This window comes from Ranitomeya imitator, chromosome 4 (genome assembly GCF_032444005.1).
Source record: "Ranitomeya imitator isolate aRanImi1 chromosome 4, aRanImi1.pri, whole genome shotgun sequence".
Lineage (NCBI taxonomy): Eukaryota > Metazoa > Chordata > Amphibia > Anura > Dendrobatidae > Ranitomeya > Ranitomeya imitator.
The window spans coordinates 724628703-724656557 of NC_091285.1; the positions used below are offsets into that span (position 1 = coordinate 724628703).

At 47.4% G+C, this 27855-nt stretch overlaps 2 protein-coding genes across 7 annotated transcripts in view; one reads left to right on the plus strand and one right to left on the minus strand.

Moving 5' to 3' along the window:
- ACAP1 (ArfGAP with coiled-coil, ankyrin repeat and PH domains 1) overlaps nucleotides 1-4898 on the plus strand; it is a 268373-nt gene extending 263475 nt beyond the window's left edge. For both annotated transcript variants that reach the window (XM_069767645.1, XM_069767646.1), the window contains exon 22: nucleotides 4760-4898. In XM_069767645.1, the coding sequence (XP_069623746.1) occupies nucleotides 4760-4866 (107 nt within the window). In that variant the 3' untranslated portion in view covers nucleotides 4867-4898. The remainder of the gene's footprint in view (nucleotides 1-4759) is intronic.
- A 28-nt stretch (nucleotides 4899-4926) lies between these two features.
- The window catches only part of LOC138677476 (monocarboxylate transporter 13-like), a 78511-nt gene continuing 55582 nt past the window's right edge, over nucleotides 4927-27855 (minus strand). For 4 of the 5 annotated variants that reach the window (XM_069767648.1, XM_069767650.1, XM_069767649.1 and 1 more), the window contains exons 2-5: nucleotides 14838-15041; nucleotides 14421-14564; nucleotides 13582-14310; nucleotides 4927-5369 (exon numbers count right to left, since the gene is read on the minus strand). In XM_069767648.1, coding sequence (XP_069623749.1) covers nucleotides 4927-5369; nucleotides 13582-14310; nucleotides 14421-14564; nucleotides 14838-15015 — 1494 coding nt within the window. In that variant the 5' untranslated portion in view covers nucleotides 15016-15041. Of the gene's footprint in view, nucleotides 5370-13581; nucleotides 14311-14420; nucleotides 14565-14837; nucleotides 15042-22145; nucleotides 22212-22350; nucleotides 22467-27855 lie in introns of those variants that run through there. The other variant, XM_069767647.1, reaches the window with a different exon arrangement.

Here is a 27855-nt window from a genome sequence, read left to right on the forward strand (position 1 = left end):
GAGTCAGTGCGTGGCCGGTATATAGGGCTACAGATCCTCACCGTGCTGTGTGGTGACATGTTAGATCACGGTGTGTCCAGTCATCACAGGGGTCTACAATCCTGGAGTCAGTGCGTGGCCGGTGTATAGGACTACAGATATCACCGTGCTGTGTGGTGACATGTTAGATCACGGTGTGTCCACTCATCACAAGGTTCTACAATCCTGGAGTCAGTGCGTGGCCGGTATATAGGGCTACAGATATCACTGTGCTGTGTGGTGACATGTTAGATCACGGTGTGTCCACTCATCACAGGGGTCTACAATCCTGGAGTCAGTGCGTGGCCGGTATATAGGACTACAGATCCTCACTGTGCTGTGTGGTGACATGTTAGATCACGGTGTGTCCCCTCATCACAGGGTCTACAATCCTGGAGTCAGTGCGTGGCCGGTATATAGGGCTACAGATCCTCACCGTGCTGTGTGGTGACATGTTAGATCGCGGTGTGTCCCCTCATCACAGGGGTCTACAATCCTGGAGTCAGTGCGTGGCCGGTATATAGGGCTACAGATATCACTGTGCTGTGTGGTGACATGTTAGATCGCGGTGTGTCCTCTCATCACAGGGGTCTACAATCCTGGAGTCAGTGCGTGGCCGGTATATAGGGCTACAGATATCACTGTGCTGTGTGGTGACATATTAGATCACGGTGTGTCCACTCATCACAGGGGTCTACAATCCTGGAGTCAGTGCGTGGCCGGTATATAGGGCTACAGATATCACCGTGCTGTGTGGTGACATGTTAGATCGCGGTGTGTCCCCTCATCAAAGGGGTCTACAATCCTGGAGTCAGTGCGTGGCCGGTATATAGGGCTACAGATATCACTGTGCTGTGTGGTGACATGTTAGATCGCAGTGTGTCCCCTCATCACAGGGGTCTACAATCCTGGAGTCAGTGCGTGGCCGGTATATAGGGCTACAGATATCACTGTGCTTTGTGGTGACATGTTAGATCGCGGTGTGTCCACTCATCACAGGGGTCTACAATCCTGAAGTCAGTGCGTGGCCGGTATATAGAGCTACAGATATCACTGTGCTGTGTGGTGACATGTTAGATCGCGGTGTGTCCCCTCATCACAGGGGTCTACAATCCTGGAGTCAGTGCGTGGCCAGTATATAGGGCTACAGATATCACTGTGCTGTGTGGTGACATGTTAGATCGTGGTGTGTCCACTCATCACAGGGGTCTACAATCCTGGAGTCAGTGCGTGGCCGGTATATAGGGCTACAGATATCACTGTGCTGTGTGGTGACATGTTAGATCGCGGTGTGTCCCCTCATCACAGGGGTCTACAATCCTGGAGTTAGTGCGTGGCCGGTATATAGAGCTACAGATATCACTGTGCTGTGTGGTGACATGTTAGATCGCGGTGTGTCCCCTCATCACAGGGGTCTACAATCCTGGGGTCAGTGCGTGGCCGGTATATAGGGCTACAGATATCACTGTGCTGTGTGGTGACATGTTAGATCGCGGTGTGTCCCCTCATCACAGGGGTCTACAATCCTGGAGTCAGTGCGTGGCCGGTATATAGGGCTACAGATATCACTGTGCTGTGTGGTGACATGTTAGATCGCGGTGTGTCCCCTCATCACAGGGGTCTACAATCCTGGGGTCAGTGCGTGGCCGGTATATAGGGCTACAGATATCACTGTGCTGTGTGGTGACATGTTAGATCGCGGTGTGTCCCCTCATCACAGGGGTCTACAATCCTGGAGTCAGTGCGTGGCCGGTATATAGGGCTACATATATCACTGTGCTGTGTGGTGACATGTTAGATCACGGTGTGTCCCCTCATCACAGGGGTCTACAATCCTGGAGTCAGTGCGTGGCCGGTATATAGGGCTACAGATATCACCGTGCTGTGTGGTGACACGTTAGATCGCGGTGTGTCCACTCATCACAGGGGTCTACAATCCTGGAGTCAGTGCGTGGCCGGTATATAGGGCTACAGATCCTCACTGTGCTGTGTGGTGACATGTTAGATCGCAGTGTGTCCCCTCATCACAGGGGTCTACAATCCTGGAGTCAGTGTGTGGCCGGTATATAGGGCTACAGATATCACTGTGCTGTGTGGTGACATGTTAGATCGCGGTGTGTCCCCTCATCACAGGGGTCTACAATCCTGGAGTCAGTGCGTGGCCGGTATATAGGGCTACAGATATCACTGTGCTGTGTGGTGACATGTTAGATCGCGGTGTGTCCCCTCATCACAGGGGTCTACAATCCTGGAGTCAGTGTGTGGCCGGTATATAGGGCTACAGATATCACTGTGCTGTGTGGTGACATGTTAGATCACGGTGTGTCCACTCATCACAGGGGTCTACAATCCTGGAGTCAGTGCGTGGCCGGTATATAGGGCTACAGATATCACTGTGCTGTGTGGTGACATGTTAGATCGCGGTGTGTCCCCTCATCACAGGGGTCTACAATCCTGGAGTCAGTGTGTGGCCGGTATATAGGGCTACAGATATCACTGTGCTGTGTGGTGACATGTTAGATCGCAGTGTGTCCCCTCATCACAGGGGTCTACAATCCTGGAGTCAGTGCATGGCCGGTATATAGGGCTACAGATATCACTGTGCTGTGTGGTGACATGTTAGATCGCGGTGTGTCCCCTCATCACAGGGGTCTACAATCCTGGAGTCAGTGCGTGGCCGGTATATAGGGCTACATATATCACTGTGCTGTGTGGTGACATGTTAGATTGCGGTGTGTCCCCTCATCACAGGGGTCTACAATCCTGGAGTCAGTGTGTGGCCGGTATATAGGGCTACAGATATCACTGTGCTGTGTGGTGACATGTTAGATTGCGGTGTGTCCCCTCATCACAGGGGTCTACAATCCTGGAGTCAGTGTGTGGCTGGTATATAGGGCTACAGATATCACCGTGCTGTGTGGTGACATGTTAGATCGCGGTGTGTCCGCTCATCACAGGGGTCTACAATCCTGGAGTCAGTGCGTGGCCGGTATATAGGGCTACAGATATCACTGTGCTGTGTGGTGACATGTTAGATCACGGTGTGTCCACTCATCACAAGGGTCTACAATCCTGGAGTCAGTGCGTGGCCGGTATATAGGGCTACAGATCCTCACCGTGCTGTGTGGTGACATGTTAGATCACGGTGTGTCCAGTCATCACAGGGGTCTACAATCCTGGAGTCAGTGCGTGGCCGGTGTATAGGACTACAGATATCACCGTGCTGTGTGGTGACATGTTAGATCACGGTGTGTCCACTCATCACAAGGTTCTACAATCCTGGAGTCAGTGCGTGGCCGGTATATAGGGCTACAGATATCACTGTGCTGTGTGGTGACATGGTTGTATCACACCCAACATGGACCAGAGGAAGCGAAGGAAAGAGTTGTCTCAGGAGATTAGAAAGAACATTATAGACAAACATGTTACAGGTAAAGGTTATAAGACATCTCCAAGCAGCTTGATATTCCTGTGACTACAGCTGCACATATTATCCAGAAATGTAAGATCCATGGACAATAGCCGACCTCACTGGACGAGGCCGCAGGAGGAACATTGGTGACAAATCAAAGAGACGGATAATACGAATGATAACAAAAGAGCCAGAAAAACTTCTAAACAGATTAAAGGTGAACTTCAAGCTCAAGGAACATCAGTGTCAGGTCGCACCATCCATCGTTGTATGAGCCAAAGTGGACTTGATGGTAGGCGACCAAGGAGGACGCCATTGTTGAAAAAAAAAATCATAAAAAAGCCAGACTGGAATTTGCCAAACTACATGTTGACAAGCCACAAAGCTTCTGGGAGAATGTCCTATGGACAGATGAGACAACAAAGGAAGTTTTTGGCAAGGCACATCAGCTCTATGTTCACAGACGGAAAAATGAAGCATATCAAGAAAAGAACACTGTCCCTACTGTGAAACATGGAGGAGGCTCTGTTATGTTCTGGGGCTGCTTTATTGCATCTGGCACAGGGTGTCTAGAATCTGTGCAGGGTACAATGAAATCTCAAGACTATCAAGGGATTCTAGAGAGAAATGTGCTGCCCAGTGTCAGAAAGCTTGGTCTCAGTTGCAGGTCATGGGTCTTGCAACAGGGTAATGACCCAAAACACCCAAGAATGGCTAAGAGGAAAACAGTGGACTATTCTGAATTGGCCTTCTATGAGCCCTGACCTAAATACTATTGAGCATGTTTGGAAAGAGCTGAAACATGGCGTCTGGAGAAGGCAACCGTCAGACACGAGGCACCTGGAGCAGTTTGCTCTTGAGGAGCGGCCAAAATACCTGTCGAGAGGAGGAGAAGTCTCACTGACAGTTACAGGAATCGTCTGATTGCAGTGATTGCCTCAAAAGGTTGTGCAACAAAATATTAAGTTAAGGGAACCATCATTTCTGTCCAGGCCGATTTCATGAGTTTTTTTTTTTTTAATTCTGTGGAAGCATGGCTGAAAAGCAAGGTCTGACTTTCATTTGTTCATTTTCATAGATTTTTTTTATTATTACCGTACTTTTGTCAGATTCAAGTCATTCCTGTGACCATTGTGAGTTTTCCTGTCATTAAACGAGGGGTACCAACAATTTTGACCACGTGTATATAGTGGTGTGGCCTGATCAATAAATCCTAAATACAAACGTGCCTAAGAAAAAAGGTAGCAGAAATGGTAAATCTGTCCAATCATCTGTCACTGTGCCATTGTCCCACCTTACCCTCCGTCTTCCTCTCATGTCTCCATACAGGTGATGAGACCTATCAGGATATATTTCGGGACTTCTCTCTGATGGCGTCTGATGCTCCCGAGAAGTTATCACGTCGTAGCTGTGACGCCAGACTGAGCACGCTCTGAATGAGGTCTGGCCCCCCGGAGAGCAATGAGCGTCAGGCATTTTACTAATAAATAGACATTTTATTGGGGTGATGATAGAACCGCCGAGCCGGAGGAGAGTGGCAGTGATGTCGCTGGGGATGAGCGCTCCAGCAGTGTCCGGGCAGCCTCCCGATGACACCTGTCCTCATGTTTGCCGTTATCATGGCCGTGTCCTGTTCCTTCCTCCTGTGGTGGCCACTGCTCAGAGGACGACACATCTGCCCCTGCTTGGTCTTCTCTGAACACAGGACTATCCGATGGCAGCTGCTCTACTCGGCACTCACAGTAGCCATTAGCCAGAGCTGCACCATCTGTACCCGGTGGCTCGTCATTCATAGTCCTGGAGGTCCTCCGTGCTTGGATACAAATACTTCTGCAACTGATTTCAGGCAGAGTGAGGATGATGAGCGCTCCAAGAAGCAGGAAGGAGCCAGAGAGAAGAAAAGACATGGAGAAGTCTCCGGTCCGATCACACAGCCAACCTGTAAAAGATAAACACTTCCATTAGAGACCTCACACCCGCTCTGCCGGGACCCCCGGGGCTCTACTGCTGCCACATTCATCTCCAACCTCCTTAGCTACAGTGGGGAATAGAAGTATTTCATCCGCTGCTTATTTAGTAAGTTTCCCACCTACGCAGAATAGAGGGTCTGTAATTGTTATTGTAGGTACACTTCATCTGTGAGACACAAAATCTAAAGATTAAATCCAGAAAATCACATTGTATGTACTTTACATAATTAATTTGCGTTTTATTGCATGAAATAAGTATTTGATCACCGACCAACCAGCGAGAATTCTGCCTCTCACGGGCTCCTACTCACTTGCGAGCAACTCGGAGGAGTCTCGCATGTTTAAAACCCGGCTCTGCACCCAGCACTCAGATCGGAGTGTGCGGCCGCATAGCAATACATGCAGCCGCACGCTCCGCTCCTCTGTGCCAGGTGCAGTGCCGGGGTATTGCCGTGCGAGACTCATCCAAGTCTCACACAAGTGAGTAGGAGCCCTAAGACGCCTTCTACTCTGCGTTCATTACCTGGATTAATTACATCTGTTTGACCTTGTTACCTATATAAAAGATACCTGTCCACACCCTCAATAACACTCCAACGTCTCCACCACGGCCAAGACCAAAGAGCTGTCTAAGGACACCAGGGACGAAATTGTAGACCTGCACAAGGCTGGGATGGTATATAGGACAATAGGCAAGCAGCTTGGTGAGAAGGCAAGAACTGTTGGCAGAATTATTAGAAAATGGAAGAAACACAAGATGACTGTTAATCTTCCTCGGCCTGGGACTCCATGCAAGATCTCGCCTCATGGGGTAAGAATGATTCTGAGAAAGGTCAGGAATCAGCCCAGAACTACAAGGGAGGACCTGGTCAATGACCTGAAGAAAGGTAGGACCACAGTCTAAAACAGAGGTCCCCAACATTTCTGACCTCGAGAGCCACATTCAGCTCTGAGAGGGTCGCAATCCACATCCAGCCTTGAGAGAGGGCCGCGAGCCACATTCAGCTCCCGTGCCATCACAATACTGGCAACCAAAGCTTCCATTACAGGCATAATGGTAACTAAAGCTTTTCCACAAAAATCACCCACCCCAAAGCAGTATACTAAGATCCAGAGGTTCCAACAATACCCCTATTCAGTATCCTATAAAGCACTCCCAAGACACTGTCACATCCAGCTTCAAAACACCTCCTCTGACAGGTAGTGTCATCTTGTCTCCAGCGTACCATACTTAAATTATCTCACAACCCCTAAGACCAGGATATGTGCATCAGATCTGCTCTTCTGTGCAGGGCTGCTCACAAAATTCACCATTTTCAGATGTGCTCTTTATACCTGTTTGCTAGACCTGGAGCTAATGCACCAAGCTGGCAGACAGCCGCGAGCCACATGTGGCTACAGGTTGGGGACCCCTGGTCTAAAACATTACAGGTAGTAACAATCAATGCCGTCATGGATTAAAATCCTGCAGAGCACACAAGGTCCCCTTGCAGGACCCAAAGAACACCATCCCAACTGTGAAGCATGGTGGAGGAAACATCGTAGTTTAGGTGTGCTTTTCTGCAAAGGGGACAGGACGACTGCAGGGAAGATGGATAGGTTCATGTATCGCAAGATTTTGTCCAACAACCTCCAGTAGCTCCATAAGACACATTCCAAAGTCATGCAGTGGCCTAACCAGTCTCCAGACCTGAACCCAATAGATAATCTTTGGAGGGATCTGAAACTATGTTGCCTAGCGACAGCCCTGAAACCAGAAAGATCTGTATGGAGGAGGGGGCCAAAATCCCTGCTGCGGTCTGTGCAATCTTGGTCAAGAACTATAGGAAATGTCTGTCCTCTGATTGTAAACAAAAGTTTCTGTACCAAATATTAAGTTCTGTTTTTCTATTCTATCAAATGCTGTTGCAGACCTCTCCATTCTTTGTAGGTGGGAAAACTTGCAAAATCGGCAGTGTATCAAATAATTATTTCCCCCACTGTACAGAAATAAAGGCTGGATTTTTAGGACTATGTCAGTCTTAAGTGGGACCTTTGTTCTCTCTCTGTAGATTGAGACCCTCAGGATAGATCCATGCACGCCCTCATAGGAAGAAAGGTCATACTTAAGAAGGGAAGACCATGTGTCCCCATATATGAGCTTTCTGCTCTAGTTCTGACAAACGTGTTGAAGTGTCTGCCCACCAGACCTGGAATCACCGACCTCCCTAATGTATTTCTCCTTCGGTCAGACTTGCCGACCTAGCTGCTCTCCCATCTGCCTTCTCAATCTGTCTTTGGATCACCGTTGTCAACCTCCCCTGCCCTCTGATCGGCCTCACTGACCTCACATCTACCTCCATGATGTCTTTGTCCTGCAGTCCGCCTCTTTGACCTCTCAGCCTTCTTGATGACCTTATGGACCTCCCTGCCCTCTCAGTCCTCCAGTCAGCTTTGTCGACCTCCCTGCCCTCCTGAGGTACTAAGTGACTTTTCGGCAAAACTACGACCTTCCCATCCTATCTGCCTGCCTGATATGTCGGTCCTCCCTTCAGCCTCGCTGGCCCTTCCAACGGCCTCACCCATGTCCTTACCCTTCTGATGGCCTCATTGGTGGCTGGCGGTCTTTGTCTGAGCTAAGTAACAGCAGATCTCACAAAATCTATACAGAGTTGGAGCCAATAAATGTGGCTGTACAGATCACATTATGCAAGAGTATGAAATGAAGACAAAACCATGTGTATAACCAATTAACAGGTTTTCTTTTATATCGCCAAAAGAAAAACAAAGAAATATACAAAACTACTTATGAAATCTAATTTATTTACGTATATTACAGTTAATTAGGTGGCAGGTGCCCAGACGTCTACCAATCTCTCTCCGCCTCTGGCTTCAGAAGGCGTCTGCCGATCTCTCTCCGCCTCTGGCTTCAGAAGGCGTCTGCCGATCTCTCTCCGCCTCTGGATTCAGAAGGCATCTGCCGATCTCTCTCCGCCTCTGGATCCGGAAGGCATCTCCCAATCTCTCTCCGCCTCTGGATTCAGAAGGCATCTGTCGATCTCTCTCTCCGCCTCTGGATCCGGAAGGCATCTCCCAATCTCTCTCCGTCTCTGGCTTCAGAAGGCGTCTGCCGATCTCTCTCCGCCTCTGGATTCAGAAGGCGTCTGCCGATCTCTCTCCGCCTCTGGATTCAGAAGGCATCTGCCGATCTCTCTCCGCCTCTGGATCCGGAAGGCATCTCCCAATCTCTCTCCGCCTCTGGATTCAGAAGGCGTCTACTGATCCCTCTCTGCCTCTGGATTCAGAAGGCATCTGTCGATCTCTCTCCGCCTCTGGATTCAGAAGGCGTCTGTCGATCTCTCTCCACCTCTGGCTTCAGAAGGCATCTGCTGATCTCTCTCTGCCTCTAGCTTCAGAAGGCGTCTGCAGATCTCTCTCCGCCTCTAGCTTCAGAAGGCATCTGCTGATCTCTCTCCGCCTCTGGATTCAGAAGGCATCTGCTGATCTCTCTCCGCCTCTAGCTTCAGAAGGCATCTCCCAATCTCTCTCCGTCTCTGGATTCAGAAGGCATCTACTGATCCCTCTCCGCCTCTGGATTCAGAAGGCGTCTGCCGATCTCTCTCCACCTCTGGATTCAGAAGGCGTCTGTCGATCTCTCTCCGCCTCTGGATTCAGAAGGCGTCTGCAGATCTCTCTCCGCCTCTAGCTTCAGAAGGCATCTGCTGATCTCTCTCCGCCTCTGGATTCAGAAGGCGTTTGCCGATCTCTCTCCGCTTCTGGATTCAGAAGGCGTCTGCCGATCTCTCTCCGCCTCTGGCTTCAGAAGCCATCTACTGATTCCTCTCCGCCTCTGGATTCAGAAGGCGTTTGCCGATCTCTCTCCGCCTCTAGCTTCAGAAGGCATCTGCTGATCTCTCTCTGTCTCTAGCTTCAGAAGGCGTCTGCAGATCTCTCTCCGCCTCTAGCTTCAGAAGGCATCTGCTGATCTCTCTCCGCTTCTGGATTCAGAAGGCGTCTGCCGATCTCTCTCCGCCTCTGGCTTCAGAAGCCATCTACTGATTCCTCTCCGCCTCTGGATTCAGAAGGCGTTTGCCGATCTCTCTCCGCCTCTAGCTTCAGAAGGCATCTGCAGATCTCTCTCCGCCTCTAGCTTCAAGAAGGCATCTGCCGATCTCTCTCCGCCTCTAGCTTCAGAAGGCGTCTGCCGATCTCTCTCCGCCTCTGGATTCAGAAGGCGTCTACTGATCCCTCTCCGCCTTTGGGTCCTCTGCACACTTTTGATGCCAAACGCTTAGAACAATGTTAATGGACGCTCATGACCATTGATGAAGTGTCTGGGCGCATAGGAAACGTTGCGTTGAGAACCGGAAGAACAAACAGTGTCAGTTAAATGTTGGGAAATGCAACCTTTTTGTTTCCTTGAGGTGCATCCTATATACTGTACATTTCATCACAAATCGTGCAATAGATGATATCAAATTATAGAATACATCAATGGTAATTCTCAGAAAGTGGTTTATATTGTTGAGATGCAGGATAATTATTAAATGTGTGTGCTGAATGTTGACAAGTTATACAGCAGTTAGTGGTGCACTTATTAAACCAAGGCTGACCTGACCATGTTTTGCTGTGAATTCTGGACTGACACCAGCAAGAATAAGAAGGTGCGAGGGAGAGCTCCCTCGTAGCTACAATCAAACAACCAGGATGAAGCAATGTGGAAAGAGTCATCCTCATATAATATTGTGAAAAAGGGGAAGAGGGGATTGTGAATAAAAACGAACCTTTATTATAAAATATCACATTTTAAATGAAATTACCATACATCATAGAGCTGTATATTGGATCACAGTGTGTGGCTGGTTATTTTATAAGCACCGCTGTGATCCGCTAGATCCCAAGTGAACTCAGAGTTGTGGGAGAATTAATGTGAAATGGAGTCCCAGCCACCGACCGGAGAATTAGTGGCTGGATTCCAATTTCACTATTAGGTATTGAAATATTGTAACGGTCTGATGTTGACATCACCATTATTATCACACTGTCACACCATGTATCTTACCCCCCCCATAATTATTAGGCTGGATAATTCCACAAACGTTTCTAGGACAGGGCGCCCTTGTGTTATATGTACAGGTTACTGTTCACCTGATATAATAACAGGCCATGTAGGTATGAATATTGATTAAACTGTGGAGTTATTCAGGTAGGTTCTAATAGGATGACATGGTGGTGGTGGTCCCCGGTTCAGCCTCTCGGTCTTTACTGCGGGGAGCGTTGGTGCTACGGCTTCACAGCCGTGCGGCCGCTACGAGCGGTCGCGGCTGGATGAATGAGCACAGCCGCCGGATAAACCTGCGCTCCGAGGGAGAGAATACCTACATGGCCTGTTATTATATCAGGTGAACAGTAACCCGTACATATAACACAAGGGCGCCCTATGCTACAAGCGTTTGTGGAATTATCCGGCCTAATAATTATGGGGGGTAAGATACATGGCGTGACAGTGTGATAATAATGGTGAACTTGGAATCCAGCCCCTAATTCTCGGGTCGGTGGCCGGGACTCCATTTCACATTATTTCTCTACAACCCTGAGTTCAGTTGGGATCTAGCGGATCACAGCGGTGCTTATAAAATAACCTGCCACACACTGATCCAATATACAGCTCTATGATCAATGGGAATTTCATTTAAAATGTGATATCTTATAATTAAGGTTCATTTTTATTCACAATCCCCCCTTTCCTACTATTAAATCGGTGGTGTTCACCTCGTGATTTCTGGCCTAGGAGTTCGGACCCTTTTTTGCTAATATCGGGAAGAGTCTAAAATGATGGATTTTATTTGGTTAAACCAAGTACTAAGTCGTAACCAGGTTATCGGATTTATCCTTGTCATAGAGAGTACAAAGATCTGCAGGATCTTACAATGTTGGGGGCCCTTTCCGCAATCCAGGACCAGCCGCCCGTTTTCATGGTTTATCACAAGAATGATCTAATTAATGGAGTAATTTGCTATGATACTGGAACGGCCTCACTTGTGGCCCCGGACGACCTCTCTGGACATGAAGAATGCGGCTACCTGACCTTGGTTCTAGAATAATGAAGGTGAAACTGGGATGAGGATTTGCCTTCTAGTTTAAGGTTTAAAAAAGAGATCTGGAAAAAAGAGAAATTGATGTGAAAGTTACATTACCATGATTATTACTGAGATACTGTACAAATTCCGGAACAAATGGATTATTATTAGAGAGACCTTGCTTCCCAGAAATGACATTACCAGAATGAAGGAGAACACTTCACACTCCCCTGCATTGTAGACAAAATTGTGACAAAAAATAGATCACAAATCTGAAGAATAGCCAGTGTCTTGGGGAATTGAAGTAGACCGTGAGACAACATCACAACGTAAGCAGGTGACATCATCTGACCAAATTTTGCCAGCAAATTGTTCCAAGACACGTCTGGAATCTTCTAGAAAACCTGGGGCTTTTTGAGATAACAGTTGGAGACTAGTCATTCGCGAAGGTGGTCAGTGACGGACACTGTGCCTGATACATTGAGGGAGGGTCAACAGCTTTTTGCCCATTATGAAGGGCATGTAATATAGGGAGAACAGGAGGTTCCACGTTAAGATAATCTATTTACGTTTGGTAAGAACCCAGAGAGAGAATCCTTAATGAGATATTATTTGTGTCCTTTTGAAATCGGTGGTGGGATTTCTGGACAATCTCTTGTATGGAGTGGTGTCCTCCAACATAGCCATTATTTGCAATCAATTAGGAATAGATACCTGTGACTACTACGACACCGCCTTTGTCTGACATGTAAAGAACGGCCATAGTTTTCAATTCCTGCAATGCAGACAAATGTGACTATGTAAGCACACCTAGTTGCTACATCTAACCTCTCCCGACCATTTCTTGGAAAAAATCCATACAATCAGCCCTGGGTTGGCAGGAAAAAAAAAAATCAAAGCTTGGTTAATGGATGGCTCCCTTGGGATGTTTTCCATTTGCAACTCCTGCAAACACATGAGTAATACCTGTTAATTGAAGTTTAGACCCCGAAAATCATTGATGGGTAAAGAATAGGGATGAGCAAGTGTGCTCGTTACTAGAGTTTTCGGAGCATGTTCGGGTGGTCTACAAGTATCTTGAGCCTGCTCGGAAATTTAGTTTGTGTCGCCGAAGCTGCATGATTTGCGGCTGCTAGACAGCCTGAATACATGTGGGGATTCCCTAACAGACAATCCCTGCAAATCATGCAGCTGCGGCAACACAAACTAGACCTCAGAGCATGCCGAAATACTCAGAGATCACCCGAGCATGCTCAGAAATCTCAAGTAATGAGCATACTCAGAAATCTAAAGTAATGAGCATGCTCGGAAATCTCAAGTAACGAGCATACTCGCTCATCACTAGTAAAGAACAAATCACGGTTAGGGGTGTCTCGTGACGTCTCCACCTCGAGGTGAGGAGTGTCCCTGATATCAGGAGGTGCCTCTGACCCAAGGGGGCATTCTGGATATAGAACCGGGGCTCCTGCCACCCCAGAGGCCTTAGCAGGTGTAAAGAAATTAGGTTTAATTAGTAATTTTGTATTTTTTTTTTCTTTCGGCGAGATGTTTATTTAGTTTATGTTCCTTGGTTATACACTTTTTTTGTTTTATTGCATACTCTGGCATCATGTGATCTGTACAGCCACATTTATTGATTCCAACACTGTATATAGATTTTGTGAAATCTGTTGTTACTTAAAGACCACCGGAACGCATTTCTAACGCATTGCTCTCTATTTGTCACATGAAATGTATGTTTAATAAATTTTGAATAAAGGTTTGAAATTTCAAGAAGGTGGAACTAAGTTTTCTTTACTAAAAATCCGTGATTTGTAAGTCAAAGACCAAGGCAGGCAGATCTGCAGGCTGGCTGGAGAAGACCAAGTGCAGCATCCAGCCCCCTTCACCTCCTTAGTACTGAAGAACAAGATCACAGATTGCTTCAGGAAAGAAGTCTTTACTTCAGCACCTGGCTCCTGCTGACAGGTCCTCGGTAAGTCCCTTTGGTCAGCTCTACTTGCACTACTAGTGCCACCTTCTTCATGGTGGTCTGACAACTGTTTGCTCTTTCTCTAATTATTACTTTTGTGATGGTTGTCACTATACTATTGGGGCACAAGTACAAATCGTAGTAACTCACCTGATATAGGAGGTCCAAGGAGTCCTCCCACACTCTCAAGCATCTGGAGCAATCCAAGAGCAGGAAGAACCCTCTGTGCTCCTACAACCCACGGGAGGGCAGAGAACACGCCAGGAGTCAGCGCCCCGGCACAGAAGCCAAATGCAGTGGCAGCAGCACCCATCTCTACATCGCTACCTGCCAGGGGGAGCAGTCCAAGGATCACACCGGACAGCCCTGTCCACAGGCTCAGCAGGTGGAGTGTATGTTTTGGGCTGAGATCAGACAACCAACCAGCAAACAGACGACCACCAACATCTGCTATGCCGGCAAGAGACATTAAAAAAGCAGCCGGGCGATCTCCAATGCCTTTTGTCCGCATATGAGCAACCAAATGAGCAAAAGGCACAAAATAAGCAGCATTGATCAGAGTTATGGCTAGGCAGTAGCGAAGGAAAGCCAGATTACAAAGAAGTTCCCATCCCCAGAGGAAGGACCGGTGAGGAGGGGTGTCACTGGAGGTCTGGAGAAGAGCACCACATGGCACAGAATGAAGAGCCACTCCAGACAGCAAAAGCATAGCCCCACACCAGGAATATTCTTCCACAAGGTACTGTAGGAGAGGTGTCAGGGCAAACGAGAAGACCCCAACACCAGTCAGCACAAATCCAGTAGCAAGAGACCGCCTACGTGAAAAGTAGAAAGTCACAGCGGCCATCGATGGTGAGAAGATGAGCGCCCATCCAAGCCCTGCAGAAAGATACAATGTTATTTCCTGCCCTAATCACATTTTAGCAGCCTGCCCACCCTCCCGTCATGTTGGGCACCCCACAAGTCAACATTCACATAGGACTGGTTACCCGAGACGCCTCCGATGCTCAGGTAAAGTTGGTAGAGTTCAGTGGATAAGGAGGCTAAAAACAAGCCAAGAGATGAGAGGAGACCTCCCAAGATGACTACAGGGCGAGATCCAAACCGAAGGGCGAGTGCACAGCCCAGGGGACCTGCGGACAAGAGGACAGCACCAGTCAGACTCGGGTCATGAGTGGGATCAATCCTACAATCTGGTTCCGACAGAATTCACGTATAGCACCACCTACAAGTGACGATAAAGGACAGCTCATCTGCAGACTTGTCCGAGGAGATCACAAAGAGGTCATATCTCCAGCTGATTATTGGCATCCAAACTATGTTACTGCCACTAGGACAGACAGTCCACCAGTCTATAGTGGGGCTCTCAACCAACACCTCATATTTCACAGTCAGTTTATACTTACTCATCAGTTGTTGAACTGCAACTGCACAAGATGTCACCCATGAGACACTTCCAGCTGGGGAGCCAAAATATTCCACAAATTCCGGAAAAAATATCCCAAAGGAGCGGAGAGTTCCAAATACTAAGCCAGCCTGAAGGAAGCAGGAGAAGAGTAGCATGGTGCCCCACGTGTCCATCATTTTTGGAAAGAAGAAAGACCTTGAAACTAGAAGGCAAAAAGAGAAAAGAAAAAAAAAATCAGATCAGTTAAGAACAGAAAGATGGACAGGACAGCAAAATTCACAGCCAAAGCCAAGTGTGGGTAAAAAGGAAGGCAGGCAAGCGTTCTCCCATGCACATACACCAGTACACATTAGGGTTCACACTTGCATTTGGCTGGTCTGCGTACGTCCCCCGTTAAGCCTCGCCAACGCCCCGCCTACTTCCGCAGGCGTCGTCCTGCGTACCTATCTTTAACATTGGGTACGCAGGGACATGTGTTGTATGTGGATGCGTCCGCATGCGGCGTTTTGATGTGCCCGCCGAAGGCAACATGTTGCATTTTCTTGCATGTCAAAATGCCGCATGCGATTGCATCCGCATACAACGCATGACCCTGCGTACTCAATGTTAAAGATAGGTACGCAGGACACATGCGGAAGTAGACGGAGCTTAAGGGAGGATGTACGCAGCCATACGCAGACAAGCCAAACACAAGTGTGAAACCAGCTGAGCAGAAGACAGACGTGTGAATGACCCCTACAACGATCTCATATCAGGGGACCTCTGGTGTTGTAATAGTGGAAGACAAGGATTGATAAATGACAACACAATTCATTCTCCAACAGCTCTGCTCACTCCTTCCACGAGTCCAGCATCTCACCCCACTCCTGGCACATGTCCCGTAACTCAGCTCACTCACCAACCACAGGAACCACAACGATCACACCAAATCACAGGAACCACAACGATCACACCAAATCACAGGAACCACAACGATCACACCAAATCACAGGAACCACAACGATCACACCAAATCACAGGAACCACAACGATCACACCAAATCACAGGAATCACAACGATCACACCAAATCACAGGAATCACAACGATCACACAAATCACGATCACACAAATCACAGGAATCACAACGATCACACCAATCACAGGAACCGAAACAATCACACCAATCGCAGGAACCACAACGATCACACCAAATCACAGGAACCACAACGATCACACCAAATCACAGGAATCACAACGATCACACCAATCACAGGAACGACAACGATCACACCAAATCACAGGAACCACAACGATCACACAAATCACAGGAATCACATCGATCACACCAAATCACAGGAACCACAACGATCACACCAAATCACAGGAACCACAACGATCACACCAAATCACAGGAACCACAACGATCACACCAAATCACAGGAACCACAACGATCACACCAAATCACAGGAACCACAATGATCACACCAAATCACAACGATCACAGGAATCACAACGATCACACCAATCACAGGAACCACAACGATCACACCAAATCACAGGAACCACAACGATCACACCAAATCACAGGAACCACAATGATCACACAAATCACAACGATCACAGGAATCACAACGATCACACCAATCACAGGAACCACAACGATCACACCAAATCACAGGAACCACAACAATCACACCAATCACAGGAACCACAACAATCACACCAATCACAACGATCACAGGAATCACAACAATCACACCAATCACAGGAACCACAACGATCACACCAAATCACAGGAACCACAACAATCACACCAATCACAGGAACCACAACAATCACACCAATCACAGGAACCACAACGATCACACCAATCACAGGAACCACAACGATCACACCAAATCACAGGAATCACAACGATCACACCAATCACAGGAACCACAATGATCACACCAAATCACAGGAACCACAACAATCACAGGAACCACAATGATCACACCAAATCACAACGATCACAGGAATCACAACGATCACACCAAATCACAGGAACCACAACGATCACACCAATCACAGGAACCACAATGATCACACCAATCACAGGAACCACAATGATCACACCAAATACATGCTTAGCATGTCGATCTTCACAAGGAGAAACGATACTTCTTGGATAATAGTCTGACGCCTCTCACACAGCCAAACCAGATCTCCGCTTTGCACTGACGAGGGACAGTACCCCGAAACACAGTGTCTGCAAATTGAGATTCTGGTTTGGCTATTATCCTAGATCATGTGACAAGGCTCATTAAAGGGTCGACATTGACTTGTAGGATTGCTACCTTCCAATAGGTGGCACTAGAATTCTAGCTCTCTTCCTCTCTGAAGAGACAATTTGCATAATTAGCATGAACAAGGCTAATTATTTTTATTGTTCTAGCGCCATTTATTTCATGGCACTTTACATGTAAGGAGGGGTATATATATAATAAAAACAAGTACAATAATCTTAAACAAAACAAGTCATAACTGGTACAGGAGGAGTGAGGACCCTGCCCACGAGGGCTCACAATCTACAAGGGATGGGTGAGGATACAGTAGGTGAGGGTAGAGCTGGTCATGCAGCGGTTTGGCTGATCGGTGGTTACTGCCGGTTGTAGTCTTGTCGGAAGAGGTGTGTCTTCAAGCTCTTTTTGAAGGTTGCGATGGTAGGTGAGAGTCTGATGTGTTGTGGTAGAGGGTTCCAGAGTAGGGGTGATGCGCGAGAGAAATCTTGTATGCGATTGTGGGAAAAGAAGATAAGAGGGGAGTAGAGAAGGAGATCTTGTGAGGATCGGAGGTTGCGTGCAGGAAAGTACCGGAAGACGAGGTCACAGATGTATGGAGGGGACAGGTTGTGGATGGCTTTGTACGTCATGGTTAGGGTTTTGTACTGGAGTCTCTGGGCAATGGGGAGCCAGTGAAGGGATTGACAGAGGGGAGAAACTGGGGAATAGCGGGGGGACAGGTGGATTAGACGGGAAGCAGAGTTTAGAATAGATTGGAGGGGTGCGAGTGTTCGAGGGGAGGCCACAGAGCAGGAGGTTGCAGTAGTCAAGGTGAGAGATGATGAGGGCATGCACTAGGCTTTTTGCAGATTCTTGGTTGGGGAATGAACGGATTTGTGAAATATTTTTGAGTTGAAGGCGGCAGGAAGTGGAAAGGGCTTGGATATGTGGTTTGAAGAAGAGATCAGCGTCAAGGATTACCCCGAGGCAGCGAGCTTGTGGGACTGGGGAGAGTGGGCAGCCATTTACTGTAATGGATAGGTTCGTTGGGGGGGGGGGGGGGTCACGTGAGATGAAGGAAAGATGATGAATTCTGTTTTGTCCATGTTAAGTTTCAGAAATCTAGAGGAGAAGAAGGATGAAATAGTGGACAGACATTGAGGAATTCTGGTTAGTAGGGAGGTGATATCTGGTTCAGAGATGTAGATCTTTGTGTCATCAGCATAGAGGTGATACTGAAAACCGTGAGATTCTATGAGCTGTCCCAGGCCAAAGGTGTAAATGGAGAAGAGCAGGGGCCCTAGGACTGAACCTTGTGGGACTCCGACAGATAGGGGGCGAGGTGAGGAGGTGGTGTGTGAGTGGGAGACGCTGAATGTCCGGTCTGTTAGGTATGATGAGATCCAGGATAGGGCCAAGTCTGCGATGCTAAGGGATGAGAGGATCTGTATTAATAGGGAATGGTCCACTGTGTCAAAGGCAGCCGACAGGTTGGCGGTTAAGAGGTCATTGGTGACCTTAGTTAGGGCAGTTTCAGTGGAGTGGTGTGACCTGAAGCCTGATTGTAAGCGGTCAAAGAGGGAGCAAGAAGAGAGATGGGAGGACAGTTCAAGATGGACGTGTTGTTCCAGTAGCTTGGAGGCATAGGCGAGAAGTGATATAGGGCGATAGCTAGATACAGAGGATGGGTCAAGAGAGGGCTTTTTGAGGATAGGTGTGACGGAGGCATGTTTAAAGCTTGAGGGGAAAACACCATTTGTTAGTGATAGGTTGAAGAGATGGGTTAGGGTTGGGATGAAGACTGTGATGAGGTTTGGGATGAGGTGGGATGGGAGCGGGTCAAGTGCACAGGCGGTGAGATGCGATCTTGAGAGTAGAGTGGAGAGTTGATTGTCTGTAATGGTGGAGAAGTTGGTTTTGGAGGTGGAGGGCTGGGAAGTTGGGAGGAAAGGCTCTGGGGGTTGTTGACCAAAACTGTCTCTGATGTTATCAATCTTCTGCTTGAAAAATGAGGCAAAGTCTTCAGCTGAGATGAGTGGGGAGGGAGGAGGTGCTGGGGGACGGAGGAGAGAATTGAAGGTGTTGAATAACTGTTTGGGGTTGTGAGACAGGGAGGATATGAGAGATGAGAAGTAGGTTTGTTTAGCTGCAGCGAGTGTGGCCTTGAAAGTAGTGAGGGACTGTTTGAATGCGATGAAGTGCTCGTTGGAGTGGGATCTTTTCCCTCTGTGCTCAGCAGCCCTGGAAGCTCGCCTCAGTTCACACCAAATCACAGGAACCAGGCTGATCACCCCAATCACAGGAACCAGGCTGATCACACCAGAGGAGCGACATTGATCACACCAAATCACAAGAACCACAATGATCACACCAATCACAATGATTACATAAACCAGGCTGATCACACCAAATCACAAGAACCAGGCTAATTACTGGAACCACACCAATCACAGAATCACTGGAGCCAGGTTGATTACTGAAATCGCAACGATCATAGGAAGCTCCCCCATCACTTGAACTAGGCTGAACACACCAATCACCTGAGTCAATCTGATCACTGTAGCCACACTAATCACACCAGTCACAGCCATGAATCGAGCACAAAAGATCACATCATCACTCCCCCCAGATCCCAGGGATCACTGTCAAGAAGAACAGCCGAGAGATCAGGCAGATGTCACCGCTGCTATCAATTTGTCAAGAAACTAACAAAGGAAATAATGCAGATCTCCCGGCTAGTACCAATGTGTCAAGGAGAACACCAATGTGTCAGGCAACAACACTCCAATATGTCAAGACAATTACGCAATTGGCTCACGAATGATGGATGAGGCCACGGCTGCTTCCACTAATAGGCCGGATATTAGGGAGCTCAGATTGGGTGTATGGTGTATACGCCTCCGATTCCAACGCATGGAATATATAATTATATATATATACTAGCTGGTGGCCCGATTCTAACGCATCGGGTATTCTAGAATATGTATGTAGTTTATTTATGAAGATTTTAGAATAATGCAATACACAGAATTCGGCCGGCCAGCCACGACCAATTAGCGAAGCGTGGTTCAAATCCCACGCCAATTCTCAGTCTGAGTACGCCTGTCGCTGATTGTTTGTGGATGGCCACGTAGTATATAGCACAGCCACGTACTATATAGCAGCCCACATAGCATATAACACAGCCATGTAGTATATAACACAGCTCACATAGTATAACAGCCCACGCAATGTATAACCAGCCCACGTAGTGTATAACACAGCCCACGTAGTGTATTGCACAGCCCACGTAGTATATTGCAGCCACGTAGTATATTGCACAGCCCACATAGTATATTGCACATCCCATGCAGTATATTACACAGCCACGTAGTATATTACACAGCACACGCAGTATATAAACACAGCCCATGTAGTGTATAACACAGCCCACGTAGTGTATAACACAGCCCACGTAGTATATTGCACAGGCCACGTAGTGTATAACAGGCCACGTAGTGTATAACACAGGCCACGTAGTGTATAACACAGCCCATGTAGTGTATAACACAGCCCATGTAGTGTATAACACAGCCCACGTAGTATATTGCACAGTCCACGTAGTATATTGCACAGCCGACGTAGTATTTAGCACAGCGACGTAGTATATAACACAGCCCATGCAGTATATAACACAGCCAACGCAGTATATAGCAATGTGGGCACCATATCCCTGTTAAAAAAAAAAAGAATTAAAATAAAAAATAGTTATATACTCACCCTCTGATGGCCCCCAGATCCAGCCCAGGCCTTTCCCACTCCTCGAGCGCCGCTACGGTCCCAAGCAGCAATAACACGTGATGATGTAGCGGTCTTGTGAGACCGCTACGTCATCTCCGGTCATTGCCGTAATGCATTATTGCAACCAGGGCGGCGCGCGAGGAGCGGGAAAAGCCTGGGCTGGATCTGGGGGCCATCGGAGGGTGAGTATAATGAGTTTATTATTTTTAACATTATATGTTTTTACTATTGATGCTGCATAGGCAGCATCAATAGTAAAAAAGTTGGTCACACAGAGGGTTAATAGCAGCATTAACAGAGTGCGTTACACCGCGTTATGCCGCTAATGTGGGTGCTGACTGGGGGGGTTAGTATGGAGGGTGCACTGACTGCAGGGGAATAGGGAGGGGGCATTTCGCGGCCGGACTGTGCCCGCCCAATCAGCAACGTGGGATTTCTGTGACAGACAGACAGAAAGACAGACAGAAGTGACCCATAGACAATTATATAGTAGATATTTTACAAACATACATACTGTATACACATACATACAACTCTGGTAAAAAATGAAGAGACCACTGCAAAATGTTCAGTTTCTCTGATTTTTCTCTTAATAGAATAAAAGAACAATTTATATTTTACTCAAAAATATAAACTACTGACCACATGTCTCCGAAAATTCCAAGCAATAAATGTTATTTATTTTCTGAAAATGATAAATGGTCAAAATAAAAAAACAGTGCTTTTCAGACCTCAAATAATACAGAAAAAAACCCACAAGTTCATAGAGACAAAACCTGGAGTGGAGGGATTCGCCCCACTACCAAACCTGCAAATCCATCCAAAAATAAAAGCCAAGGTCGGGTTTTCCTAAAATCTGACTTGGTCAACTACTTCAACCAAATCCACACTTCCTTTTCCTTGTAATCAGAGGTTTGGCTTTAATCTCAATGCAGCAGGTTTGAGATGTCTCCATATAAGTACTGCTGGTCACATACCGGCTCTCGTATACAGTTCACCTCACTGCCTCACATATCCCCCACCTCTGTCCAAACTAGTGAGGTGGAGCACGTCACCATACAGGTGCCCGTGTCAGGGCATCCGCATTTCCTTGCGCCTTCTCGATATTGCACCATGAAGCTAAGATTTGGTAGTGACAGTGTCCTTGGACCGTAGGACAAAGGGAAAATGAGGGTGTTGCTTGTGATGGCAGGTGCCATAGCTGGCTAGCAGCAGAATTGCTATTACCGGTTACCGCTTCCTCATTCTCCTCCATTAATTCAACAAGGTCGCTAAAAGCCTACCTTTCATCCTGTGGTAAGGAGTCGATGATGGAGGGCTGGTGGTAGAGAAGTTTGAAAGTCAATTGCCTGCAAAATAAGTAAAGATCTTTTGTCAAGGTGAATGTGTCTAATTGATTCATCGGTGCGAAAGATAACCCTTTAGATAGCAATGATGTCTCTGGATCAGAGAGGTCATAGTCGGATAAATTCACAACCTGTAGGTTACCTGGGTTATAGGTTTCGTTCATGGGATCTACTTCTTCCTGTGGTGCCTCAAATCCCTCCGATATGTTGGGGACCAGGCTTGATAGCGCCGTCCTTTCCTCGGATTTGTTCGGTTTACGACGTCCTCTCCTGCTGCGCGTTCTTGATCGCTTTGTCCTGATGATAAAAATAACTGGTAGATGCATCTCCAGTAGTATCAAGGAGCATCGAAGTTTGTATATTCGTCCCATTGTGCCTGCTGAATCTTCTATTGCTGTGATGTGACCATTTGAACATCTGTTGACTATCAAAGTCTCTCTTGTCGCGGGCAAATTTCCGTTTTTGCTTCTCAATATCTTTTTCAAAAATATCGATAGTCTCCTTAAGCCGTTTTTGAAATGGTAAGACGACATCTTGAGAGTCAAACGTACGGAGTCTGGCCTCCTTTTCCTTAACACTGTCTCTTAGTTAGTTCATGAGATTCCGATCATGATCTACAAGCAAATCCCAATCAGAATGGATCAACATTAAGAAGACCAGCAAAAACCAACATCCACCTGCCACGCAGGGAATATCTGGATTCTCGCCCCTGGGGACAATGCCGAATTTGTCATATTCCTCCAAGCTCTTTATGTTCCACCATGTCTTGGTGAGTGATTTATTTAAGGTAAAACTATCCTGTGCAGCTACCTCATTATTAGAACTGAAAACATCCGCAACCTGTTCCCTCCAAACCAGTTCCCACCAAGCCAGTTCCCTAGCCTCCAGATTCATCATATAGTATCAAAATGAAACAATCTAAAAAAAAAAAGCCGATATGATGGCTGCGCTTGCGGGATATGGATGCTATGCGCTTGCGCTGCATTTTCTGTGATCACATCTTCCTTTGGGTCCTGGACTCATTATGTCCAGCCGCAGACTGTCATATTCTGACGCATGCGCAGTTGGAGTTAAAACAACTTTATTGAAATTGACATTTTGCTGCGCCTCACAAGATGGCCGATACCCGCACTGTCTCTGCACAACGGACCATGTTCCAGGTGATTGATATCGTTAATTAGTGATAGGATGCATATATAGAACCCTTGTTGGACACAGTGCACATGAACTTCCTCCTGATGAAGCCACATCTTTAGTGGCGATACGCGTGGGACTCACATGGCTCTCTGGCGGGCTCTTGCATGCCCCGTTTGTGGGGTCGGAGCTCTGGCCTTCCTTTTTCCTTACCTTTAGGTTTTGTATGTTTCTTTGACCATGCTATATGTTGCATTTATGTCTAGGACTGGGACACCTTATTAGGGTTGTTGGACGGTTGGATTTCAGGATTCTAGGATGTTGTGTTTTATTATCGTTGACACTGTATTGCCTACTTACCCGGACATGGTCGTTACCATTTGTCAGACCTGTTGATATATATGTGTGTATGTGCGCGTATCTTTGCACGGGCATATATAGAACTATTCTTTATTCTCTTTTTTTGTTCCACCACACAATTTATATGGTACTGTGAATAGATGGGCCCGCTCACATCTATATAGCTTTTTGTATGATATTAAAACATTTATTTCGGAGTCCATGTTTACAACATTGAGCATGTCTGGGTAGTCACGGGGTGTCCATGATCCACACTGTTGGGCATGGCTTTTTTGGATTTTCATAATTGTTTTTAAATTATTTTAATTGTTGTGTCCCAAGTGTAATGATTGCGTTGAACATTTTCTACAATAAACTGAGCGTTTAATCTGTCTGGGTGTTCCCTAAATATATGGGCATGCTTTTTCTCGTGTTCTGCATGTTCTCAACTTATGTTGCCCATAGGTGAACCCCATACTTAATATTATATAGTGGTGCCCTCCACACCCCATTCTTTGCACAATTCCCCAAAATGTTATCATCTCTGCTGCATTTACGGGGGTCCATCTGGCATATGATGACGTGGGATTTTGGGTGAAAAATTGCTGGGCATACAGGTTCATGTGGGCCACCATAAGATTTATTATTTCATCACTGAAAAAGAGTTTGAAGAAGTCAATTTCAGTGAGGCGAGTCGTGTCAAACTGGATTCCTGAGCTGCTGCTGATATCGGGAATACCGGGCTGAAAATTTTCAGGGGTGCAATCCATACAGGATCGATTGCTGCAGGAATTGCCTGGGTCCTAGGGCGCCTTGTTGGGGGTCCTTCCTCACTAAGATGAGGAGGAGGAGGATGAGGAATGTGGGATCTTCCTCACTGGCTCTATCCGTGTCAGACGCAATGATGGCGTAAGCCTCCTCTGGTGAATAGCGCCTTGTTGGGGGTCCTTCCTCACTAGATGAGGAGGAGGAGGATGAGGAATGTGGGATCTTCCTCACTGGCTCTATCCGTGTCAGACGCAATGATGGCATAAGCCTCCTCTGGTGAATAGCGCCTTGTTGGGGGTCCTTCCTCACTAGATGAGGAGGAGGAGGATGAGGAATGTGGGATCTTCCTCACTGGCTCTATCCGTGTCAGACGCAATGATGACGTAAGCCCCCCTCTGGTGAATAGCGCCTTGTTGGGGGTCCTTCCTCACTAGATGAGGAGGAGGAGGATGAGGAATGTGGGATCTTCCTCACTGGCTCTATCCGTGTCAGACGCAATGATGGCGTAAGCCTCCTCTGGTGAATAGCGCCTTGCTGGGGTCCTTCCTCACTAGATGAGGAGGAGGAGGAATGTGGGATCTTACTCACTGGCTGTATCCGTGTCAGACGCAATGATGGCGTAAGCCTCCTCTGGTGAATAGCGCCTTGTTGGGGGTCCTTCCTCACTAGATGAGGAGGAGGAGGAGGAATGTGGGATCTTACTCACTGGCTGTATCCGTGTCAGACGCAATGATGGCGTAAGCCTCCTCTGGTGAATAGCGTCTTGTCGGGGGTCCTTCCTCACTAGATGAGGAGGAGGAGGAATGTGGGATCTTCCTCACTGGCTGTATCCGTGTCAGACACAATGATGGCGTAAGCCCCCTCTGGTGAATAGCGCCTTGTTGGGGGTCCTTCCTTACTAGATGAGGAGGAGGAGGAATGTGGGATCTTCCTCACTGGCTGTATCCGTGTCAGACGCAATGATGGCATAAGCCTCCTCTGGTGAATAGCGTCTTGTTGGGGGTCCTTCCTTACTAGATGAGGAGGAGGAGGAGGAGGAGGAATGTGGGATCTTCCTCACTGGCTGTATCAGTGTCAGATGCAATGATGGCGTAAGCCTCCTCTGGTGAATAGCGTCTTGTTGGGGGTCCTTCCTCACTAGATGAGGAGGAGGAGGAATGTGGGATCTTCCTCACTGGCTGTATCCATGTCAGACGCAATGATGGCGTAAGCCTCCTCTGGTGAATAGCGCCTTGTTGGGGTCCTTCCTCACTAGATGAGGAGGAGGAGGAGGAGGAGGAGGAGGAATGTGGGATCTTCCTCACTGGCTGTATCCGTGTCAGACGCAATGATGGCGTAAGCCTCCTCTGGTGAATAGCGCCTTGTTGGGGTCCTTCCTCACTAGATGAGGAGGAGGAGGAGGAGGAGGAGGAGGAATGTGGGATCTTCCTCACTGGCTGTATCAGTGTCAGATGCAATGATGGCGTAAGCCTCCTCTGGTGAATAGCGTCTTGTTGGGGGTCCTTCCTCACTAGATGAGGAGGAGGAGGAGGAATGTGGGATCTTCCTCACTGGCTGTATCCGTGTCAGACGCAATGATGGCGTAAGCCCCCTCTGGTGAATAGCGCCTTGTTGGGGTCCTTCCTCACTAGATGAGGAGGAGGAGGAGGAGGAGGAGGAGGAATGTGGGATCTTCCTCACTGGCTGTATCCGTGTCAGACGCAATGATGGCGTAAGCCTCCTCTGGTGAATAGCGCCTTGCTGATGAATGGACCATTTTTTTTCCTCCCAAACCCCGGGGATGTGTGTGTACTTGGTGCTTTTACATGTGTAATGTGTGGGGCTTGTGTATAAAGTATTCTTTATTATAACAAAACGGAGAAAAAAAGAAGTAGAAAGGTAAAATGTAAAAGAAAAAATGTAAAGAAAAATCAGATGTTTCTGATGTGACGCGGCTACCTACCTTGCTACGTCTAAAACTACGCTGTACTAACTACTATTATTCTTTTCTAAAAAAACTTGGACGTGGCTTAGACTGCGAAGTCCGCTACACTAACTAGCTAAAAAACAAAAATTCCCGTGGTGCAGTCTCTGATCAGCAGTGATACTGATGAAAGCGCTGCGGACACGGGAAGAGGACGACAGCTCTGCGGGACGCCGCGCACAGGAAAACAAGCGCAAAAAAGTGGGTTTATCAGGTGAGATGACGTGGCGATCATCCCACCCACTGTGACGGCTGTGATTGGTGTTAATAACAGCAGCCACCCTCACCCGGTCACCGCGCGATGCAGCGCCGTACTAGTACGGCGCATGTCAGGAAGGGGTTAATGGCCAAGCACTCCTTCACTACAATACAATTTTTCTCAGCCGGGGTTCGTTTCCTACTCAGATGTTCTCCTACGTTCATCTCCTGTGACAGAACAGCTCCTAGGCCTACCTCCGAGGCACCCGTTTGTATGATGAAGCCTTTTTTGAAATTGTGGGCTGGTGAGGACCGGCTGTCTGCAGAACGCTAACTTCATAGATTGAAACGCTTCCTCTGCCTGGAGGTTCCACCTAGCCATGACAGATTTCTTTCCCTTTAAGAGATCGGTCAGGGGTGATGATCTCCCAGCAAAATTAGGTATGAAACCACCGGTAATACCCAATGATGATAAGGAACACTCTTAGGCTGGAGTCACACTTGCGAGTTTTACGGACGTAAGAGCGCAGAAAATACGTCCGTAAAACTCGCCAAACATACGGCCCAATTATTCTCTATGCCCCTGCTCCTATCTGCCGTATTTTACTGATCCGTATTATACAGTCTTCTACGGCCGTAGAAAATCGCAGCATGCTGCGTTTGTCACCGTATTGCGCAAAAAAACGCCAATGAAAGTCTATGGAAGCCAGAAAAATACGGATTACACACGGACCAGCAGTGTAACTTGCGAGAAATACGCAGCGGTGTTAGAGAGAAAAGCCGGCAATTCAGTGCGGTGTACAGTAAAATCACACTGACAGCTTACATTAGAATAGGTAGAATAAATGTGTACACATAGAATAGGTATATATATATTTGCGGTGAGGCGCCCTCTGCTGGCTGTCTTCTTATGAACTCGAGCCTTTCTAGGAAAGTTCCCACGATCTAGGGACAACCAGCAGAAGGCGCCTCACCGCAAATGAAGGTAAATATAGGTCATTGACCTACTTTACCTTCATTCCCCGGGTTTTTGCAGCAAGGAGCAGCGCTGCATTAGCAGAGCTCCTTGCTGCAAAATATTTTAACCCCTTCAGATGGATTTACATCGTTGGACGTTACAGATCTGCGGAAGGTATGGATATTGTTGGTTTATTTTTTTTTTTTGTTACAGATCGAGGGTCTTCAGTGATTGGATTGAGCGTAGAATAAAATATTACAACAACCTTTGTTTTTATTTCATTAAAA